At 38.6% G+C, this 19477-nt stretch overlaps 3 protein-coding genes across 3 annotated transcripts in view; 2 read left to right on the forward strand and 1 right to left on the reverse strand.

The window, feature by feature from the left end:
• The window catches only part of LOC108691451 (putative metabolite transport protein HI_1104), a 13600-nt gene extending 7612 nt beyond the window's left edge, over window positions 1-5988 (reverse strand). The window contains exon 1 of the mRNA XM_018199206.1: window positions 5831-5988. The gene's annotated coding sequence lies outside the window, so the exon portion shown is untranslated. The remainder of the gene's footprint in view (window positions 1-5830) is intronic.
• Window positions 5989-6112: 124 nt separating this feature from the next.
• Window positions 6113-6499, forward strand: LOC108688594. Its single transcript, XM_018194909.1, has one exon. It carries the CDS (start codon window positions 6113-6115, stop codon window positions 6497-6499), a length of 387 nt encoding a protein of 128 aa, XP_018050398.1.
• Window positions 6500-7839: 1340 nt separating this feature from the next.
• Window positions 7840-19283, forward strand: LOC108691354 (UNC93-like protein). Its single transcript, XM_018199060.1, has 8 exons — window positions 7840-9315; window positions 12796-13137; window positions 13928-14352; window positions 14693-14901; window positions 15240-15622; window positions 15996-16128; window positions 16399-16536; window positions 17046-19283. The coding sequence occupies exons 2-8, from the start codon at window positions 12943-12945 to the stop codon at window positions 17264-17266; spliced, it is 1704 nt and encodes a 567-aa protein (XP_018054549.1). The 5' UTR covers window positions 7840-9315; window positions 12796-12942; the 3' UTR covers window positions 17267-19283.
• The last annotated feature ends 194 nt before the right edge of the window (window positions 19284-19477 follow it).

Raw genomic sequence — 19477 nt, forward strand, 5'->3', positions numbered from 1 at the left:
TATATATATATATATAATTGTTATTTAACTACGTTAAAGATACGCGTTATGCCATAGATTATATACTTCGTTACGTCATCGTGACATTTTGACATTTCGAAAGTATGACTTAAAAGAGTTAAAGAATCAACGCCATGGTCACTATGATGACGAGCGTACTCTCGCACGTGCCGCGAGTGACACGTGCAGTCTCGCATAACAAAAATTATTAACGATAGTCATTATTATCGTTAATTTTGTTGACGTTTTAATAAACACGTGACATGAGTGTCATTTTTGGAGAAGGAACAAATAAGGAGGGAAGAAAATTATGAAAAGCGGATTGAAAAGCTCATATTCTCGTACACGTATGAGAAGCTTAAGACATTAGCCTCGTGCTGGATTACCTTGAACCAAAATCATTGAGATAGAACGAACATTATCATTTGTATGTATCATTAATATTAATAGTAACATACAATTCACGTTACGACAAAACAGCTTTAATTCGTTAGGCGAAAAAACATTAAATCAATGACGTGCGTTAATCTTTAACTCTTAATTTTCATTGAATTTTTCCTAATAATTATTTTATTCTCTTTTAATTTACATTATATTATACGTCGAGCTAATTTGATAAATTACGTAAGGCGAATGAAACGAAGACGGACCTGACGAAGCTAAATGAGAACGTCAGGTAAATCGATCATGAACAAAAACTGTATCACGCTTCACTTAACAAAGCGACGGACATAGAGATGACAAAGATATTTTTGAAGAAACGAGAGATCGATGAAGGAGCCGTGACCACTCGCCGAATGTTTCGAATGGCATGAACAATCCGATATCAACAAAAAAAAGTGCGATTAGATATGCTTGAAAAATTCGTTTTTTCGTAGTCAATCGATGACCGTTAGTGAATGTCAAGGTGTAAACTTAGCGATAAAACGTCTGGTCTCACGATAATCTCGAAATGTTTGCGTTAACAGCGACAAATTATAGTTTTTCGCGACGGCTTCGATTGAGTCTTAAGAAACTGCTTCTATCAGCGAGGTCCGCTCGATGCAGAGAAGCATTACGAATCTGTAATTCAATCCGCTGTAATTACACGCGCGAACGGTACGCTGATACAGCTAACGATAAGCAAGCAAAGCATAGTTATTTGCCTTAGTCAATATGAATAGTTGATATCCGTCTTGATGATTTGTCATCAAACTATCGGAAGATTGAAGGGCACGAGTGCGGTTTATATATTGATCATGCAAGGGTTGAGGCAGAAGTTTTTATCGAAGGATTATTGTATACTATGATTTATTAATGTAAAAATCTTTAGCTGCAATCATGTGTGACGATAAATAGATAGCATTGTAATAAGCGAGTATACTACTTGAAATTACACGCTGTATCTTTTCACGGAATCTTCCCGAGGTAATAGTATTGGCATGAGTCAAGATTCTGCGTCTATTTTGCATGTGCGGGATAATTTGAATGAAAAAGTCGCTCACAATTATGCCTTTATCTGAAAACAATCTAACTTTAAATTTATATAATATACATTATATACATTATATAATATACATTATATATAATTTATTTTCATTGGGCGAGATAACTGCTATTATTATTACTCATATTCTCATTATCTCATCATTGAACATTACATGTGTATCCATGATTAGTCAACTCTGTTGGATAAGAAATTTCCGTAATAACGAAGCTTTTTTTTTATAGGAATTATTTAATTTTCATTGACCTCTTTATATAATTTTTTAGATTAATGTTATATTTTCTTTGTGTAAAAGATAGGATTCTGAATTTTTTTTAATAATTATGTCTTTCTACTTTAAAAAATATAGAGTGGATTTAATGGTTTAAAACCCATGATATTTACAAATTTCATTCCCATATTTTTTAAAGTGAACGAAAAATATTTAGTTTTTCCATCACTTTTTTATTTTTGTAGTAATTTATTCGCTTGATCTTTTTAGATCTTAAATAATAAATGTTGATAAGTTCTAGCATTAAAAAGAAAAAAATTTAAGACGCGAATATTGTCTGCCAATCATAGATTATTTTAAATTATTTCTTGTAATTAATACTCTGAGACCGAATAGATTTCAAGCTTAATTGCCTTCCACGCCTCGAAGGATTGAAATTATCTTACCTGTTCGCAGAATTTCATTGGATTTCTCACAAAGGATATCAAAATGATATGAGAATAATAAAGTGTGATAAAAAGTTTAATTAATGTAAGACTTTGGCTAGTAATTTAATATTTGTAATGTCCTCATGGCAAACAGAGATTTAAAAGAATTCTTAATTGGGATTCGGACTTTAATTGCGTTTCGAAGATGATTTTGCAGATTTACAATAAACGAAACGCGGAAAACATGAATATATAATATAATGTTATTGCAATATCTCAGGGAAAGGAATAGCTATAATTTACATCATAAAATATAGCTCGTATCTATATCTTATTACGCAGAAGTGCCATTATTTTGTATTACATCATTGCCAATTAAAAGAGAGATATTTAAATGATAGATAAAAATCCGTTCCGCAACGTCAACGTAATGACGAGCGGAACAGACGGGCGCATCGAAAAACTCTTTATGGTTAATGAACGATCGTAATTGCATGTTCGTAGAAACTCGTAGATTCCAGATAAAATTCAACTATCATCTCTATTATATCACAGTTATAGATAGATGAGAATTCGTCGCTTCGAAAAATCTTAGAAAATATCTTTCTACGTAAATATTTTTTTTGTCTCCTAGCATATTTTACAAATACAATTCGTGATAGTCTATTTATGTAGATTTGCACTTCACGATACAGAACATCACTGTATTTATGCGCTGTGCGCTCACGCGTTGTCAGCAATTAGCACAAAGGAACAAAAAAAAAAGAAGGAACGCATCAAGGCGAAACGATAGACTCATCCTGCTCGAATAACGCGCAAGTAGTAATACACGAAGAATAATAAACAAATTGCAGAATGCAAGTGATTTGAATGCATATATTTAAATTGCATGTATATCTGGAGATATGTATCTATCATAATTTCGTTCGTCGAGACTACCAACGAGACAATCCGCCGTTCATAATCCGCGAATCTCTTATCGCGATTTGGGGCCTCGATTTACAAGGCGATTTTCGTGAGTATAATATATTTTTACGGTAACGGTTCACTCGGCTCTCCCTTTCGATACATTATTTATACATCGCCTCGAGAGGAGAGTTCGCGCGCGTCGCCGATCGATTAAAAACCATTCGCCGTCTCGCTTTCCCCGGAGGGGAGGAAAAAGGGAGCAGCTTCCCGTGTTTTCCGGCCGATTGGATTTAATGATTTTTTTCCAGCGTCACTCGAGAGATTCCGCGGGGCGACGGACATCGTCGTCGCTTATACGGGATGCGTTCCGCGAAGCGTGCAAAGCGCTCGTACGAGTCTCGGCGGCGACCTTTCTTCGGTGAAAGTTTTATACCCGAGAGTAAATGAAAAATATAAATCTCCGATGTTAACGATTAAATTCCCGAGCATCTTGCAACACTGTCCTCGATATCGTAATTTGATTTTCATTTCTTTCTCTACATAAAAGAAAAGTTAATTGATTAAAGAAAACGTGAGCGTCGCGTTCTACAAATAATCACAGGAACAGACGATCCAGTAAATGCACGATTATAATTACATGGAAAGAACGATTGAGGTATTTCAAATTTAGATATAGATCTGAAAGTAATTTTGTTAGAGATGAAGTAATTATCTAATAATCAGATGATTAAGCACGATGATAATACTGTAAAAAAATTTGATATTCTAACAAGCAATTTGAATGTTCTACATTTTGATCCAACAAAAATATTTTCAATATATGTATCTAAAGCTAAATTTATAGGTGCTTCAACAAAACTATTCTTTCCATATAGAAGCAATAAGTACAGTAGCAGGAATAACTAGTAACTAAAGTAGGTAAGCGGAATAATTATTCTGGATGAATATCAATTCATTGATTGATATCAATTAATAATACTTAATTATTAGAAGACGTATTAGAAGACGTATAATAAGCATATGTTACGTAAAAGTTAACTAACAAATCCACGATTGTTATTATTTATTACAAATTGTCTGAATCATAGTTTCACGAATTCAATTTATGATATTGAATGGATTTACACGATGTACATTTATCATTCGTTCATTATTATTCGAATAATTTACTAACTTTAGCGTTCGTTGCATCTTGCGAATATTTACACGTGGATGGAATTTTTTTTTTTTTTTTGCTTATCAGCATACATTTGTCATTAATAAGATATTTAGACGTAAGTACATTCGCGAAATTAAAGGCAGTGCAATAAGACATCACACGGAAAAAAAGTATACTCAATTTTAATAAATATTTAATTGAATACTGCCAAAATTTCCTAAATATTTATTAAATATAAAGATATATTTATTTGATACGAGAAATGTTAATTTGATTTAACAATCATTTTTTTTATTGAATAAATATTTACTTACTGTAAGTAAATATTTCGTTGGCTGTATTGAGCTAAATATTTATTAAAATTAACTATATTTTTTTCTCAATGCACAAAATGGATGTTAGGACAATCGATGAATTTTTAAATATTTGAATGCGTGAATATTGAATAGAGAATTGCGTATAATCGTAAATCGTACGAGCTACAAAGCTATTGACAAAGCGATCGCGGCAGAGTTTTAATTAGAGACCTGCACTAGAAGGCTGAATAGACATTATAGGTAGAACGTGCATCGGCATCCCGGATTGGATGCGGATCTAACGGGCCTCTAAGGCGTATCACGAGTTACGAGCCTCGTAAATAGCGCGGAACAGCGGCAGAATAGCAGCGGAGGCGATAATCGCATTTACATTAATTAATTAATCGCCGAGATTACGATTGAAAGCGAGAGTCGAGAACGAGAATCGCATCCGCATACAATGAGAAAAAAATTTGTTATTTACGGATTACTGAGAGTTTTAGGATAATCTTGAGAAAAAAAATGTCTCTAAAAAATCCCTGAAAAATATGTCGTAGTAAAAATAAAAAATAGATTTGTTTTAATTCATTGTATTTTATATTTTCTTTAAATAAAAATTGATGACAACACATAAATTTAATTACTCATGTATGGATATACATGCGCGGATTTATATTCCTGTCTGTTGACATTCCGAATGTTTTCTACAAGCAGTGCGGAACAAACAGCATGAACACGATTCTTCGTATTGTATATCGTTGTAATACAAGGCATATATGTATTGTCCAGAATTCTATGTATTTTCCATATCTTTTCTTCGCACGTTCACTCGATACTTTCATTACTTTTTTTTTTCTTATTCAATCCCAATTCAATTGCCAAAATTCTCGCCGAACATTATAAATCGATCAAAACGATCGCTATAGTTAATTTAGAGTTGATTCCCTTGTAATGTAAAAGTACAAATCAGATTTTAATACTTGAAATTCTGTCGGAACAAGTTCTGTTAGAATTGAATAGTCAAGGAGGTTGAAAGGAAGTTTAGGAGCACTGATACAAAACATCGCTATGCTAGAAGAAAGAACGTTCGATCTAAATTTCCGGAATAAAACAGAACAAAGAAAATCTTGTAATATCTTTACATTAAACTTCTTTCAGCAAATGTTTTATCGATTTGCCGATACAGCAAGCTTTTCATTCGTCTCTCAACAAGTGGAAAGCTGTGAGGAGCTTACACGTTCTTTTGATTGCTCGAAAAGCATTTGATTGCTGCTTCTAACTTTTCTGTCAGAAATTTCCGTCGAAAATTTATAGGGCTAAAAAAGGATATAAGGTACTCACAAGTTCAACGAGTAAAACCGAGAATCTTAAATTCCAGAAAAAAATTGAAAGAAATCCACTTCTCGACACTGGATCAGCGTGACGCGCGATGATGAAGGAAAGTCGAGCGAGGAACCAGATGATAAGAGAACAAAACCGCGGATCGAACCCTCCGTGTACAGGAGGGTGGAGCGTCAAATGAGGCACGAGCTAGTGACCAACGTACATTTATAAGAAAGTGTCCAAGGATCGGGCCTTCCTTCCGTGCGTCTAACGAAGGAAGAAGGGGACAGGACTCGCGATATGGTGTATACGTGCAACTACACTTCGTCATGGTGGGAGACCACCACCACTATCAGCATCGACGGCGGGGATACTCTCGATCTTCGATTTTCAAGGTCGCGCTTCAACTTGACCGCTTGCACCTTACTCGTTACATCATTGCTGCTGGAAAACGATATGGGAGAACAGCATGGAGAGGAGCGCGGAGACGCCTCGTCGCGTCGCGGAAACGGCAGAGTCCTTCGGAGTGCCAAGTCACGCGCATTGAAAGCAAAAGATGTGTATCACGGGTGTTTCATCCGGATAATTAACGTATGCCGTACTTGGAGACGCTTACGCGAGAATGTAACGATGTCGGTACATTTGAAAGATAATTACATTGGTCTTTTTGTAGGACCTCGATCTTGAGTGACTCGATTCTGTAATTTTATTTCAAGCTTGCGAAACAGTCTGGCAACTTCTATGATCACTGATCACTTCCAGCCTATATAAGAAATAATCGGTCTTCGCTCGATCACCGTGAGCACAATGAGCGGTACGAGGTGATTAACCCTGCGACTCGAAGAGCGGCACGCACCAACCTAAGTACATGGATACCTGGCATGCGATCGCCGTAACATTGACACACTTCCCCGTACCTCTCTCGTGTGTCACAGCTCACCGCTGTATAATGACAAAGGCGGTTTGTTGTCTCGCCTTGAGAGGTGGAGCAGGACGCGCATGTCCTGTTGTCGTGATCACGATCGCGATCGTTAATCGGAGAACATGGTCTTCGAGACAAGCTAAATAGGATAATATCGCGTACCATGATTATTCATCGCGCCGTTCTGCTTCGAGAACTCATCCTTGTTCACAAGTTTGTGGGATGTTTTTAGGATTTTATCTTATAAAGAAAATTCATGTTTGTTTACTCGATAAACTTTACTTTAATTTCGAGCATTTTTTTATTTCATTAATTATATGTTATTAATTATTATACAATAATTATAGTCATCCTCTATAATATTATTATATATTATTGTATAATAATTGTGATAAATTTGAATACATGAATAGATTAATGATATCATAAATGTGTGTGCTGCTAGATTTACAATCTCCTGTCGAATCTTTCAATTTTGAGATCGTAGGACGTACAACTGGATATAGCCGGATGAAATTTTTTGCCAAGTCAAATGTAGTGGAAGCTTAAAAATACAGCATTGAAGTGTCAATAAAAGAATAAAATTCAGATTTGATCGATAATGATTAAACATTTGTCGATTCTTTTTTCTGATTATCGAATTATTGAGTACAAAAAATAGGAGAAGAGAGAATATTGTAAAACCTTTTTAGAAAAATATTACAGATTCATTTCATTGTTTTTATTTTTTTTTTGTTATAATTTAAACAGTGTATGTGCGTTCTCCTTTTCTCTTTTTCTTTTATCGATTCAATTAATTTTACGATCTGCCGATACAGCGAACCGCCTTCAACTTCGCGCTCGTTTCCCCGTTGCAAAATGTGACAGCCACTCGTGACAGGTGCGACAATCGACGTTACTGTCGACGACAGAATGAACTGCATCGAAAGATGTAACTGCACGCTCGCGGCGCGTGCATATCCGTGGAAGGCCGTTAGATTCGCGAGCGGAAACCTTCGTCCCTGCAACAACGCAGGTAATTAATGGCTTGGAAATACTGATTACAGGATCTAATATCGTTCACGTGTGACCCCGACCTAATTTTTAACACACACGGGATTTCGATACTATAAATTAATCCAAACTCGTCGATGAGCTTTATTTCCGAAACGGAAGCACATATCGCGCTAATTGTCATTAAACGCGTTTATGTAAATATTTTTTTATTCCTCAATAATTCAAACGAATTCACATCCCCTTTCGCAAGTATTATAATTTTCAGACTGTAAATTTGCACAAGTGCGAACGAGCTAAGGCCTTTTTATGTCACGATGTAAAAACAAATTAAGTCTAACGAATCGTGCGATTGATTTTGCCGATGATCAAATTAATAACGGCTCCGTTAATTGATCAATTAAGATTAGTGAGAGAATTTTTACTGGGATAAGATTCGGAGGGAAATTGCACTCGGGAGAGATTCGGTGGGAATCAAAGGAACGCGTCCTCAGTACGCACTCTCGCTGTTATCGACCATCAGAAGAGGAGGCCGAGCCGAGCTGGCTCGAGCAGAACCGAGCGAGACCGAATTGCGGATACAGAGAGGCGAGCCTCTCTGCGAGTCGTCCCTTCGTCGGCCCGGGATCTGGATCCTGTTGCTGATCGGTATTTCGGGTTACCGTCCGTTGCGATCACGTAAGAACTCGCATTCGCGGTCCACTCGCGTCTACGAAGTTGGGAAGACAAATTCGTACGATATTCAAACGAGAGGATCGGAATTCCGCAGATTTGGACTGTGTTTACATCTCCCGAAGGAATACCGAGATCTGATATCCCTGCGTGACTCACTCGTGGGTGTAGAGAGGAGCATCAATTAAATCTGGAGCTAAAACCTCCCGCACACCTCCTCGAAAAGGGATCAGCGATTGATCGCGTTTTCGCGTCCTTCTTCGATTTTGTGTGCTTCATATTTAACACAGCTCATTATTAATATTAATAAAATATGACGGGCCACCCCCAAAGTGACTACACCGTGGTATCCGTGCGTGATTCATGGCAATCTACTCGCGACGCGGAGAGATCTTCGTCGTCACGTCGCGTTCAATAATCATCGACGTTTCGCAGGTGCATTAAATTCGTGCGTGGCCTCGCGAATTCAATTTGATTTCAGTCCCAGAGCGGGGCAAGCGTCCATTATCTTTACACGACGAGTGCGTCAAGCTCCATATGACCGAATATTCTATCAAATCCCAGGGTGATATCTGACGTCCAACTTTGGGATGGGAATAGTCGCAACGACGATTCATCGAGTCGACTTTGGGATCTCGCGAGTGCCGAGGATCTAATTGTGATTTTGCGTCGTTATCATTTAAGACACGACGCGTCTTTGATTAGGTTCTAAAGACATGCAAAGATATTCGCGTTGCAAACATTGATGACAGAGTTCGTAGCTGTTGCACGGGATGAGAGCAACAATTTTGGTTTCACGAGGGGCAATCACGCTCCGTGACGATCCATTGCGAAACAACTGGTTGAATTTGGGCAGCTTCTAGTCGGCGGGGACCATGGCGACTGTTTGGCTGGGCAGTTGCGTAAGCGCGAAAACGTAAGCTCCGTTAAGCTTCCTTTACGAACTTTCCTCGCACTTTTCATCCCATTATCATCGATTTTTTTGATTTCTTAAACAAGATTTAAAATCGTCTCTCCGACGTTTCGTCTGATACGAAACTCCGTCTATATGGTATTCGGTTATATGTGTGTATGTACAATAAACTGCCGCATCACTTCGGTTGTGCTCACCGACAGCCACGTTATTACCGTCATGCGTAACGTAGCGTGAAAAATAAACCCTGCTTTGCGCGCGGCTGTCCTCTTCGATCAGGCTGCTCCGCGTGCTGAAATAATCATATTCCAATCGAAAGGCAGTGAAACAAGAAGAAACGTAAAATTATTGATATTTTTCAATATCATACCGATAACTAAGCGTCGAAATTATTTCCTGTGGGAGAACATTAATAATTGGCATTATTTAGAAAATGAGATTTTCGAAAATAAGGATCTTATCGTCCAATTTTTTTTTCTTCTGTGGTTGCTGGGTCTCTTTAGGACCTCGCTAGATAATAAGTATGCAACATTTTTTTCATTCCCATTCGTCGTACCTCTTTCTCGAGTCCAGCGACGCAAACCCACGTAATTATCGGCAGCTTTAACGTTACGTGGGCCGACGCGAGAATAATAACCAAGGTCAGGAGCGCGGACAGTGCTGAAAAACGAAATATCGATTCAGCATCGTGTCGCATCGGCCGCATTTTCCCCTGTGACGCACGTCGTTGCAACGCCGCGAGATGCATTCAGCATCCACGCAGTGAATACCGCACACACAATGCAGCTGCGATGCGCGCCCGTCGGTTTTCAGGGTACCTGATGGCGGGAACAGCCAGAACCGCAACTATCAGAGCCCATTTCTCCTTAGAGGACTCTTCGTCTTCCATCGATATCGGTCATTTTTCTCATATTTTCTCGTATCAGATTTTCTCATATCCGAATAATTGTTTTATTTTATTAGATTTTTCACTCCCTAAAAATTTAAAATGGAAAAATCACTTTATTTTTCAAAGAGTGAACATTCTGCCACTATTAAAAAAGAGCGACAACATTTTTCATTTTCTTTAAGAATGAGATCTCACTCTAAAGAATTTAAAGAGTACTATATCAGAAAAAGATCTATAAACAGATCTCTAATCTAAATTATTTTATTTATTTTTTACTATACTAGAGAAGAGATCAGTTTACTGATCAGTTTGACTCCATTTTTTTCACCTTTAAAGGTAAACGAAGAAAATTTTGACAATTCTTACATATATATATATATAAAGAAGACTTAATTTTTAATAATTTATTTACTGTAGTATATTATCCAACCTTTGATATGGTTTGACTAGTTTTCTATATTTTTTTTAATATTTAACTTTATTTTTAATAATTTGTCAATAACGTTTTAATCTTATACAACTACTCTTATTATTGTAATAGCTGAGGAGAACTAAATTGAAACATTCCATTTATTATATAATTATTGTAAAAACTCTTACATCTTTCATGATATAGATTAATGTCTAATAAACTTTATCGTCTTACTATTTAAGCTCGCGTTTGACTTATTCTTTCTATTCATTTGTATTTATATATTCGATAAAAAAAAAATCGTATTATATCAGTTAATACTAATTTGATTATGCATCTTTTTCTTCTTCTCCTTTCTTGCCGATCTTGAATTTCCCACTTTGATTCCGCGAAAATGTGAGTCTTATGTTGCCGGGTGAACAGTTTTACGTGTGAAAACTAGTTCACCTTCGGTCTATCGGCTACACCCACCTAGCGGCGAGTTTTTTTTTTCGATAGATTTCCACGCGTTGGAGTTCTGCCATTGCGTGCAGCACGCTCGTCGAAATAACCGACAAAATCGAACGAACAAATCGAGAGAGATGCGAATAGTCGGCTGTGAATGTCGAATTGTCGAGCCAGCCAAATCGCTTTTAAAACTATTGATTACTCTCTGAAACTTCCTCTCAATAATTGAGAACTCCTCAAATGATCTCGTTCAGCAAATGTCAACTCGAACAAAGTTCTATTGACGGCTGAATGTTTAAACAGACTCGGAGACGAATCGCCTCGTGACATCAACACAGAAGTAAACGAAGAACAGACGATGCTAATTACTTAACTTTGAAGCTATTCTAATTCATAGTTTGAAAATTCCATTTATTTTACGAGCGATAATTAGAAAATTATTATGTTCCGATCTTATCCAAGATGAGATTCCCATTAGCTCAACTAACGCGAGATTAAGTCCAGTCATTAGCTCAATTAACGCAAGGCTAATCCAGAGACAGTTATAAATAACAATTATAAATTAAAATACGAATAGAGACAAGAAGTAAATCCGATCGTTTCTAGTTAGATCGTCTGATAACAGATAGCCATAAGCGTTGCTAAGGGGAGGTGTGCGTGTAAAGCAGGTACTTATGTTACAGGCTCACGTTGCATAAGCAGATAACAATCGGCGCGTTTGCATCGAGCGTGTCGTGCGATCGTGCTCTGATGTTTTATCGATGTGTTTCCTCCTTTTTCCTTCCCTTCCCTTTTCCCCTTTTTTGCCAAGGTTGATTAAAATCGTGAATGACGCGTTCGCAGACCAGTTTCATGTGTAAATTTACATTCTTCTAGATTTCCGGTTTAAGTCAATTATTATCGATTGCCAATCACCGCAATTGGACGAAACTGTTCGTTCGACTAAGTGCGTTTCATTTATTTACGGCATTTACGTCGATAGCTAGCTAGCTCGCTCAGCAAGTTCTCGTTCAAGGCTGCGCGGGTGACCGCTATGATTTTTATTCTCGATTCTTTTATTTTTTTTTTCTTGCTTTTTTTCTCCATCTCTAATTAGCACGAGTATCGTTCGAATGAATTACGCAAGATGCGCGGGATTCTCGTAGCTAACTTCCTTATCCGATATTAAGTAACTCCTTATCTGACGTTTCTCGTATACTTCTTGTCTTTTAAAGCGTTTCAAATCCCAGTAAACAAGAAACATTTCGGAACACATCAACAACATTGCAGCAACATTATAACATTATAATTAACGTTGCTAATTAATGTTGCTAAATTTCCATATTCCAAAATGTTTCTTAGTAGGACTAAAGCCTGTTCTACAATGCGCTTTCTGTTTCTTGCTTTTTGCTATTTTTTACATCTTGTCTTTTTTGCTTCTTTTCCGGTTTTTTGTTTTATATCACCCGAGATAAAAGTTAACAAATTTCGAAAAAAAAACAACAAATACATAGCAAGAAGAATACAATTGTCGATAAAACGATTGTAAAGGAGAAAAAAAGAAACAGGAAACAAAAAGCACATTGTAGAATAGGCTTAAATGAAAGAACAAGATTTTGTTACGTGCCAGAAAAATTTAGATAAACTTTATATTGCGAAATTCTTAACTTTGAAGTCCATAAGAAACATTTGATTCGTATGAAAATAGATCAGCACTATTACATTTGTTATTAAAAGTCCGTTCCCTTCCATCTAGGTGACCAACTAGCAGATAAGAAAAATTTTGATTGTGGCGGCCGTTAACCGATCGTGAAATGAGATCGAGCGAGGGATCTGATCGCGCGTGAGGAAGCATCACACGAGTAATCGCGAAGTGACAGGTGGCGAGGTGATAATTATACCGATGGGTTCCTTGCCAAATCTTCACGAGCTGTCCAAGGACAAGCTGGGGAGCCCGGTGTACAAACCGGCGCCGATCGGCGGTCTTGGTCCGGCACGATTGCCGCCGCAGCCACCGCCGTTGGCGCATACACATAAACGTGCAAGAAGTAGCGGGCATCATCATTCTACTCTGTGCGACAATGATACCATGTTGGAGGTACCAACACATTATCGATTGTTAACGTGAAAAGATCTTGCTAGTCGATCTAGCTTAAGTCGATCATATCTCAAAGATCGGAGTACAGACTTTTGCATAACGCATAAAGTATTAAGAAAATCAACCAATCAGAGTATCTCATATATTTCATGAAAAGGAAGTAAATGAAGGACTTTAATTCATTTTTTATTCATTATGCATTATTATATTTTATGCAAAACTCTGTGCTTCCGTCCTAATCTTTATAAATATTCTGATAATGTCTGTTGAATTGATTTAAGATTCATAATGCGAGAAGAACAGTTTTGCTGTGAAGAAAGAATCTTTAGCTGGATATAAATCTGAAAATAATTCTGTTGAAAACTGTTAAATAATGTAGGACGCTCAAGCGGAGTTTTTTTTAAGTAAAGTCTGATAGTTTTTAAATAAGTTTTTAAATATTTTAACAAGCCATACATTTTTTACGTACAAATGCATGGTTTAGAAGCCGGATTTAGAACTTGGATTTTAATTTAAAGTCAAACTGATCTAACGTTGCTTACTGAGGTCCTAGATTTACAGCTAGATCTAAATTTAAATCCAGAGAAAAAGAAATTACATTCGGAGAAATACGTCGAGGTCTAAAAAAAAGTTGCGGTCGCGCATATTGAGTGTACCGAGATTATTGTTTTTCTAATTTTCGGATGATTAATTATAGCGCTTCCATTGGCCGAGTTTACAGATTCGCCGATTGCGTATTAAATTATATACGCACGGGGGGGGGGGAAATTCCTCTTTTTTACTTTTGCAGCACATGGCGGCATACTCGCCGATCTCCTGCCGATCGACGCGCACCTCGGCGCTATCGTGGCGACGTCGAGACTCCATGAACTCATCGGCAGGTGCATCGTCCGTGCGCCGGCTGATCGCAGCGGTCCGTGCGGCCCCATCCGGGCCCAGACCACCACGTAGAGTCGTGTTGCGCCACATCGCGGCCCTTCTGCTTGGCCACGCGAGTTGTTCGGCCGCCACGCTGCCCATCTTCCCGCTTCAGGCAGGTTTGGGCGCGTTCGAACCCCGTCTAGGTCCGGTGCTTCTCGCCTATCTCTACATGATGGCAGCCGCCACCAGCTGTTTCGCACCCATCGTCGTGCAACGGCTCGGCACGAATCTCGCCATCACCGCGAGTCATGTGGTCACTGCTATCTTCGTTGGCGTGCATCTGTATCCCAAATGGTACGGTAATTAAATACCATATCGTATTTCGCGAATATTGAATTTTCAATTTATGGACAATATCATATTCGTTGCGTTAAGTCATCAGTTTGATGTCGTTTTGATTCTGAGAATTTTAAATTTTTTATGTTTCGGCTTTAGCCGTTCCAAGTATTAGCTCGAGACATTTATACGAAACGAATATAAATGTTGCGAATTGTAAATGTTGAATCTCTGTGCTTTAGCAGTACAAAAAAATTAAATCGAGGAACGATTTGATAAAAGAATTTAACCGGATAAAAATGGAATATCTTAAACATTAATTCGTATGTACACACGGCATTCTATTCCGCATCGCCAGGTACATACTCGCGCCCAGTTACGTGATGCTAGGCTGCTGCGCCAGCTCGAGTTTCCTAGCGAGGACATCGCACATCAACGTTTCCGCGACCAGCCTGGCGCTGGTCTGCGTCGATCCCGAGGATCCCGCGGATGAAACACGCCGCGAATGCCTGCTGAGAAGACTCAACCGAGGAATCAAGTTGGCTGAAGATATCGGCCTCGCAATCGGTATTTTCGCAACTATTATTTCTTTTGACCTTATTTGACATCGTATCATAATCTTTGGAAAAATTCTAAGTTAACTCAGAAATGATTTTTTTAATTTCTAATTTTTTAATTTCTATTTCAATCATATCTCTATTTGATTAGTTTTTTTCTATTGTAATTCGATACGTACCTACATATTTTATTCTTAGTTGTTTTTATATTTATATAAATAATTGTAATAATTGATGTACATATCAATACTAATTATATTATTTTTTCATAGCTCTTATTTTTAACATATACCTTAGATATCTTAGATTCAACTAATCTATTTGTAATATATTATTCTATGATCCCAGGTTGCCTCATCGCTGCGATTCTCGTCAGGCTAACGGATCTGATACCATCTAGCATAATGAACACCGACGTTTGCGGGGCTGAGTACTGTTCAGAAGAGATGTACTTTTACAACGAATCGCTTTATATGCCGACGATCACGTCTGGCACTTCGAGGATCCTCGTCAGCATCTGGCTAGGCTTGGCGGTGCTCGGTCTAGGCATATCTTGCGCGTTTCTCGATTCTAGGCTGCAGGAACCTCAGACGAACCACGATCGTGCCAGCGTCAAAGACATCTTCAAATCCGTTAAATGCGCGTTTCAGGACCCGAAGCTTCAGCTCGCAGCGCCGCTCACGCTCTTCATCGGGCTGGAACAGGGTTTCATTTACGCCGATTTTATGGAGGTAAGTGATTTAAAAATCCGCTTTTTTAAAATGATATTTAAAATAAATATCACAATCACTTGATATTTACAATTTCGATATATATTTGTTCTAATTCAGTGAATTTCTCTTCCAAGAAGTGAAGAAAATATTTCAAAATAGCTATCGATTAATTGAGTATTTTATATACAGAGGTCAAAAATACTTTATTATTTTCTCTCTCTGAGATATTAACAAAATCTTGAATTATTCATCTTCCGTGATAAATCGGTATATCGATTGAAATATTTCGCAAACGCAACACGAGTGACTCCAAATTTTCTTAAATCGACTATAAACTGGCATATATTTTAAAAAGTGACTCTAATTAAAGAGCATATTGTGTTTTGTTCAGGCATACGTGGTATGCGCTTTAGGTGGCGCCGGTACGGTGACCTTAAGCTTCTTGAGCTTGGCTTTATTACAAGCTCTGGCCGCTGCAACGCTTTCGATGTTGCTGAGGCACATTAAAAGGTACTTTGTCGTAGGTAAGTGATTTCTAAAATATCAAATTCAATGACAAGCACACAGTCGGACCAGCCAAATAAACGTCTAATAATAGATATGCAAAATAAAGTGATTGGCATTTTAAGGCCAAAGACAAATCAAGAGATAAGTTTAATAAAAAAAAAAAAAGTAAAAAAATTATTTAAAATTAATTGTAAAGATACACAGAAAGATGATTCTAGTTCGATCATGTTAATTCGAATGACTTAATCGCGAATCAGAGACAGAACAGATTATTTTCTCTGTTCTAGTCGTGGGTTTCGCTTTTCATGCCTGCCTTCTACTTGTTCTGGTAACCTGGAGACCGACAGGAGATGACCCGGCTCTCTTCCACGTTATATCAGCTGCCTGGGGAGTTTGTAATTCCATTTGGGAAACTCTGATATATAGTAAGTATCTTGTTAGACCTCGACAACGCGCGGACAAAGGCGGTAAAGCGATTTTGAATGAAAACAGCTTGCAAGATAGTTCGCAGAAATTGTGAATTCGACCGTTGCGATTAAGCCAAACTAAAGTTTCGAAAGCGATTTCGGGGCTCCGCTGTGTTGACACGCATCTGCATCTCATCAGAATGCGACACTTTTGCCAATTCTATACAGCGGGATCACGCATGCTTATCGAACAAATAAAACGGGACAAAAGAGGCGAGACATCGTCTCTTTGTATCCGTGAGAAGAAAAAGCATGAAGAGAATACTATTGAACTTGAAAATAGCATATCTTAATTTATACTTCTCTTAAAAATTATTTATTTTTGTGAAAACGTAATAAGTCAATAGAGACTTCGAAGAAATAAGACTTTCTAACGTAAAAACGGCAATTTTATCAAGACAGAGTGAAGCAAAAGAAAAGGGGAGAAGGAACCAAAGAAAAGATTTCACAATCTTTGATTTTTTCAGCGTTGGTGATGGGTCTGTATCCGAACGCGTGGCAAGGACCGCTGTCCACATCGCTCTTCTGGCGTTGGCTCGGCTTGACTCTCGCGCTCAGTTTGCACGGCGCGGTGTGCACCCGTTATCGCGTGCTAGGCCTTGCCGTGACCCTGGTGCTGGCAGTGGTGCCGTACTTATGGTTGGAAAGCCGTCTCGCCCGCCGCGGGAAAACGCTGGCGCCCTTATGACCAGGCGACTCGACCGCGAGCGAACGCGGGTCCACCAGTGTTGAGACGGCGACGACGACCGAAATTAGACACCGGGGTGACTGAGAACGAGCCGTTCCATCCAGCACCGCGGCCCGAGTAGTGAGATCGTGGACCGGGATACCGAGACGCGGTAGTCGCAGGAGTAGTGGCCTGACGACGCAGGAACCGCAGCAGCAGCAGCAGCAGCAGCATCAGCAACAGCCGCAGTCGCAGCCACAGCAGCAGCAGCAACAGCATCATCAGACGCAGTCTAGCAGCGCGACATTAAAGGTCAAGACGCGACGTAGGGCGAACAGCGTCGCGTTCGCCTGCCGCACCGATTACGGCCTGCCCGATGATAGCGATGATAATAATAGTCCTCCGAAGAACCCGGTGTTGCTGATCGCGGAACCAGAACGTCGCAGGAGCGCCATTGAAACTGCGGAAGGATCAAAGGAGCGCTCTTCGATCTTCACGCTCTCGTGAGGAAGGCATCCTCTCGCGAACGCGCTGCTTCCCAAGCGTCATCGTGCCATTCCGCGTGTATGGTAGCTGCGAGTGCGATTATGTTCCAATACAATACGTACGCTTTGGATAACGCGAGAGAGAGAGAGAGAGAGAGAGAGAGAGAGAGAGAGAGAGAGACTCTCTTCTTTCGAGCTTGCTCTTGCAACTGAAGATTCAAAGTAGTCGCAGAGAGCGTGTAATCCAGTATAATTGCACTGATAGCGTGCAGCCTCGACGTGATATCTCGTATAAGCGCAGAGCATTGCGAGCTATTGCAGTGTCCTATTTAGCACTCGACTCTCGGGAGAGAGTTCTGTCTTTCCGTCTCTCTCGCTCTCTCGCGAATTCGGAGCGAGGACAGCAACGATCGATGGTCGCTTTAAAGCTCTCTCCAGGCGCGTTCGAGCCGCGATTAATGAGGATCGCTCTTTCGAAGTTGGATGGAACGGCTATGTATACAGACTATATATGCATACACATGTACGTACTTAAACATATACATTTATGTATACACATACATATACATTTATGTATACGCTTTTCCGCTACGGTGCAATCGATGCACACGACTGAAGAGCGGGAAAACGGCACGCGAATATACGTACATACACACGTACGTAAATCTACGTATATCGTATTCTAATATCGAGCGTACCGTTTTGTATCACTCGAACGAATCACCGTTTGACGTAACGAAACGTCGAGATGTACCTGATGTCTTTCAAACCAAGCTGCACAAGGTATAGTCGCCCCGCGTGAGAGACTCCCAATATATATATATACATATATATATATATATATATGTATACATACACATATGTATATACATATACGTACCCAGCATACACACACCTCCCTATCTATCGTAGATGCTCTTGCGGGTGTATCAATTTTTTGAGTGAAAAACAATTCCTGTCCTTTTATATACCGATCATATTTGAAATGACGAACGCGATCGCCAAAGTGATTCGCGATTGGTGTCAAAATCGACGCCTAAAAGCGAGTCTATAAACGCCTTTAACGATTTAAATATCATGATAATTTGGGTAAAATTTTTTATGATTGTAATTCGTTGAGATGAGAGTCGCGTGTGACGATAAAAAGATCTTCCTTCGATTAGACTTACATAGGAAACCTCTATTAATTTTCCATAGATAAAAAATGACGAGGGTGCGGCCATTCATGAGGCGAATCGCGAAAATACGATCGCCAAAATAGTTAAGACATTAGGGATTTAGGACATCTTCCTTGATTGTATTAGACGCAATCGTGATCATCTCCCGGTTCGCAGACCGTCAGTTGACATTTTTGTTACGAATCTTAGAAACTAAGCAAACTGCGAAACTGTAAATCGCGTAAAGTTTAAGGGAAATTAATAAGTGTTATCTCGTTTAATGTTACCAGTGTAGGCGAGTCGAATGTTAAATTAGAATGATATTACGATGGGGATAACATATCACTGACATACATCATCCGGCGGAAATGGAGCCTGGTTTTCATTTTCTTTCCACCGACGTAACATTTTGTTTATAAAAGAACTGAAAAAAAAAAACTGAAAAATAGCTATTAAATAATTTTAATCTAATATTAGATTAATATAAATAAAAATTTTATTTTTCTAGATATTTAGTATTAATAGATGTTACGTTTGGTAATCTGTAACTTAAATTAAATATCTAAAAAAATAAAATTACTTTTTATTAT

This window comes from Atta colombica, unplaced genomic scaffold (genome assembly GCF_001594045.1).
Source record: "Atta colombica isolate Treedump-2 unplaced genomic scaffold, Acol1.0 scaffold105, whole genome shotgun sequence".
Lineage (NCBI taxonomy): Eukaryota > Metazoa > Arthropoda > Insecta > Hymenoptera > Formicidae > Atta > Atta colombica.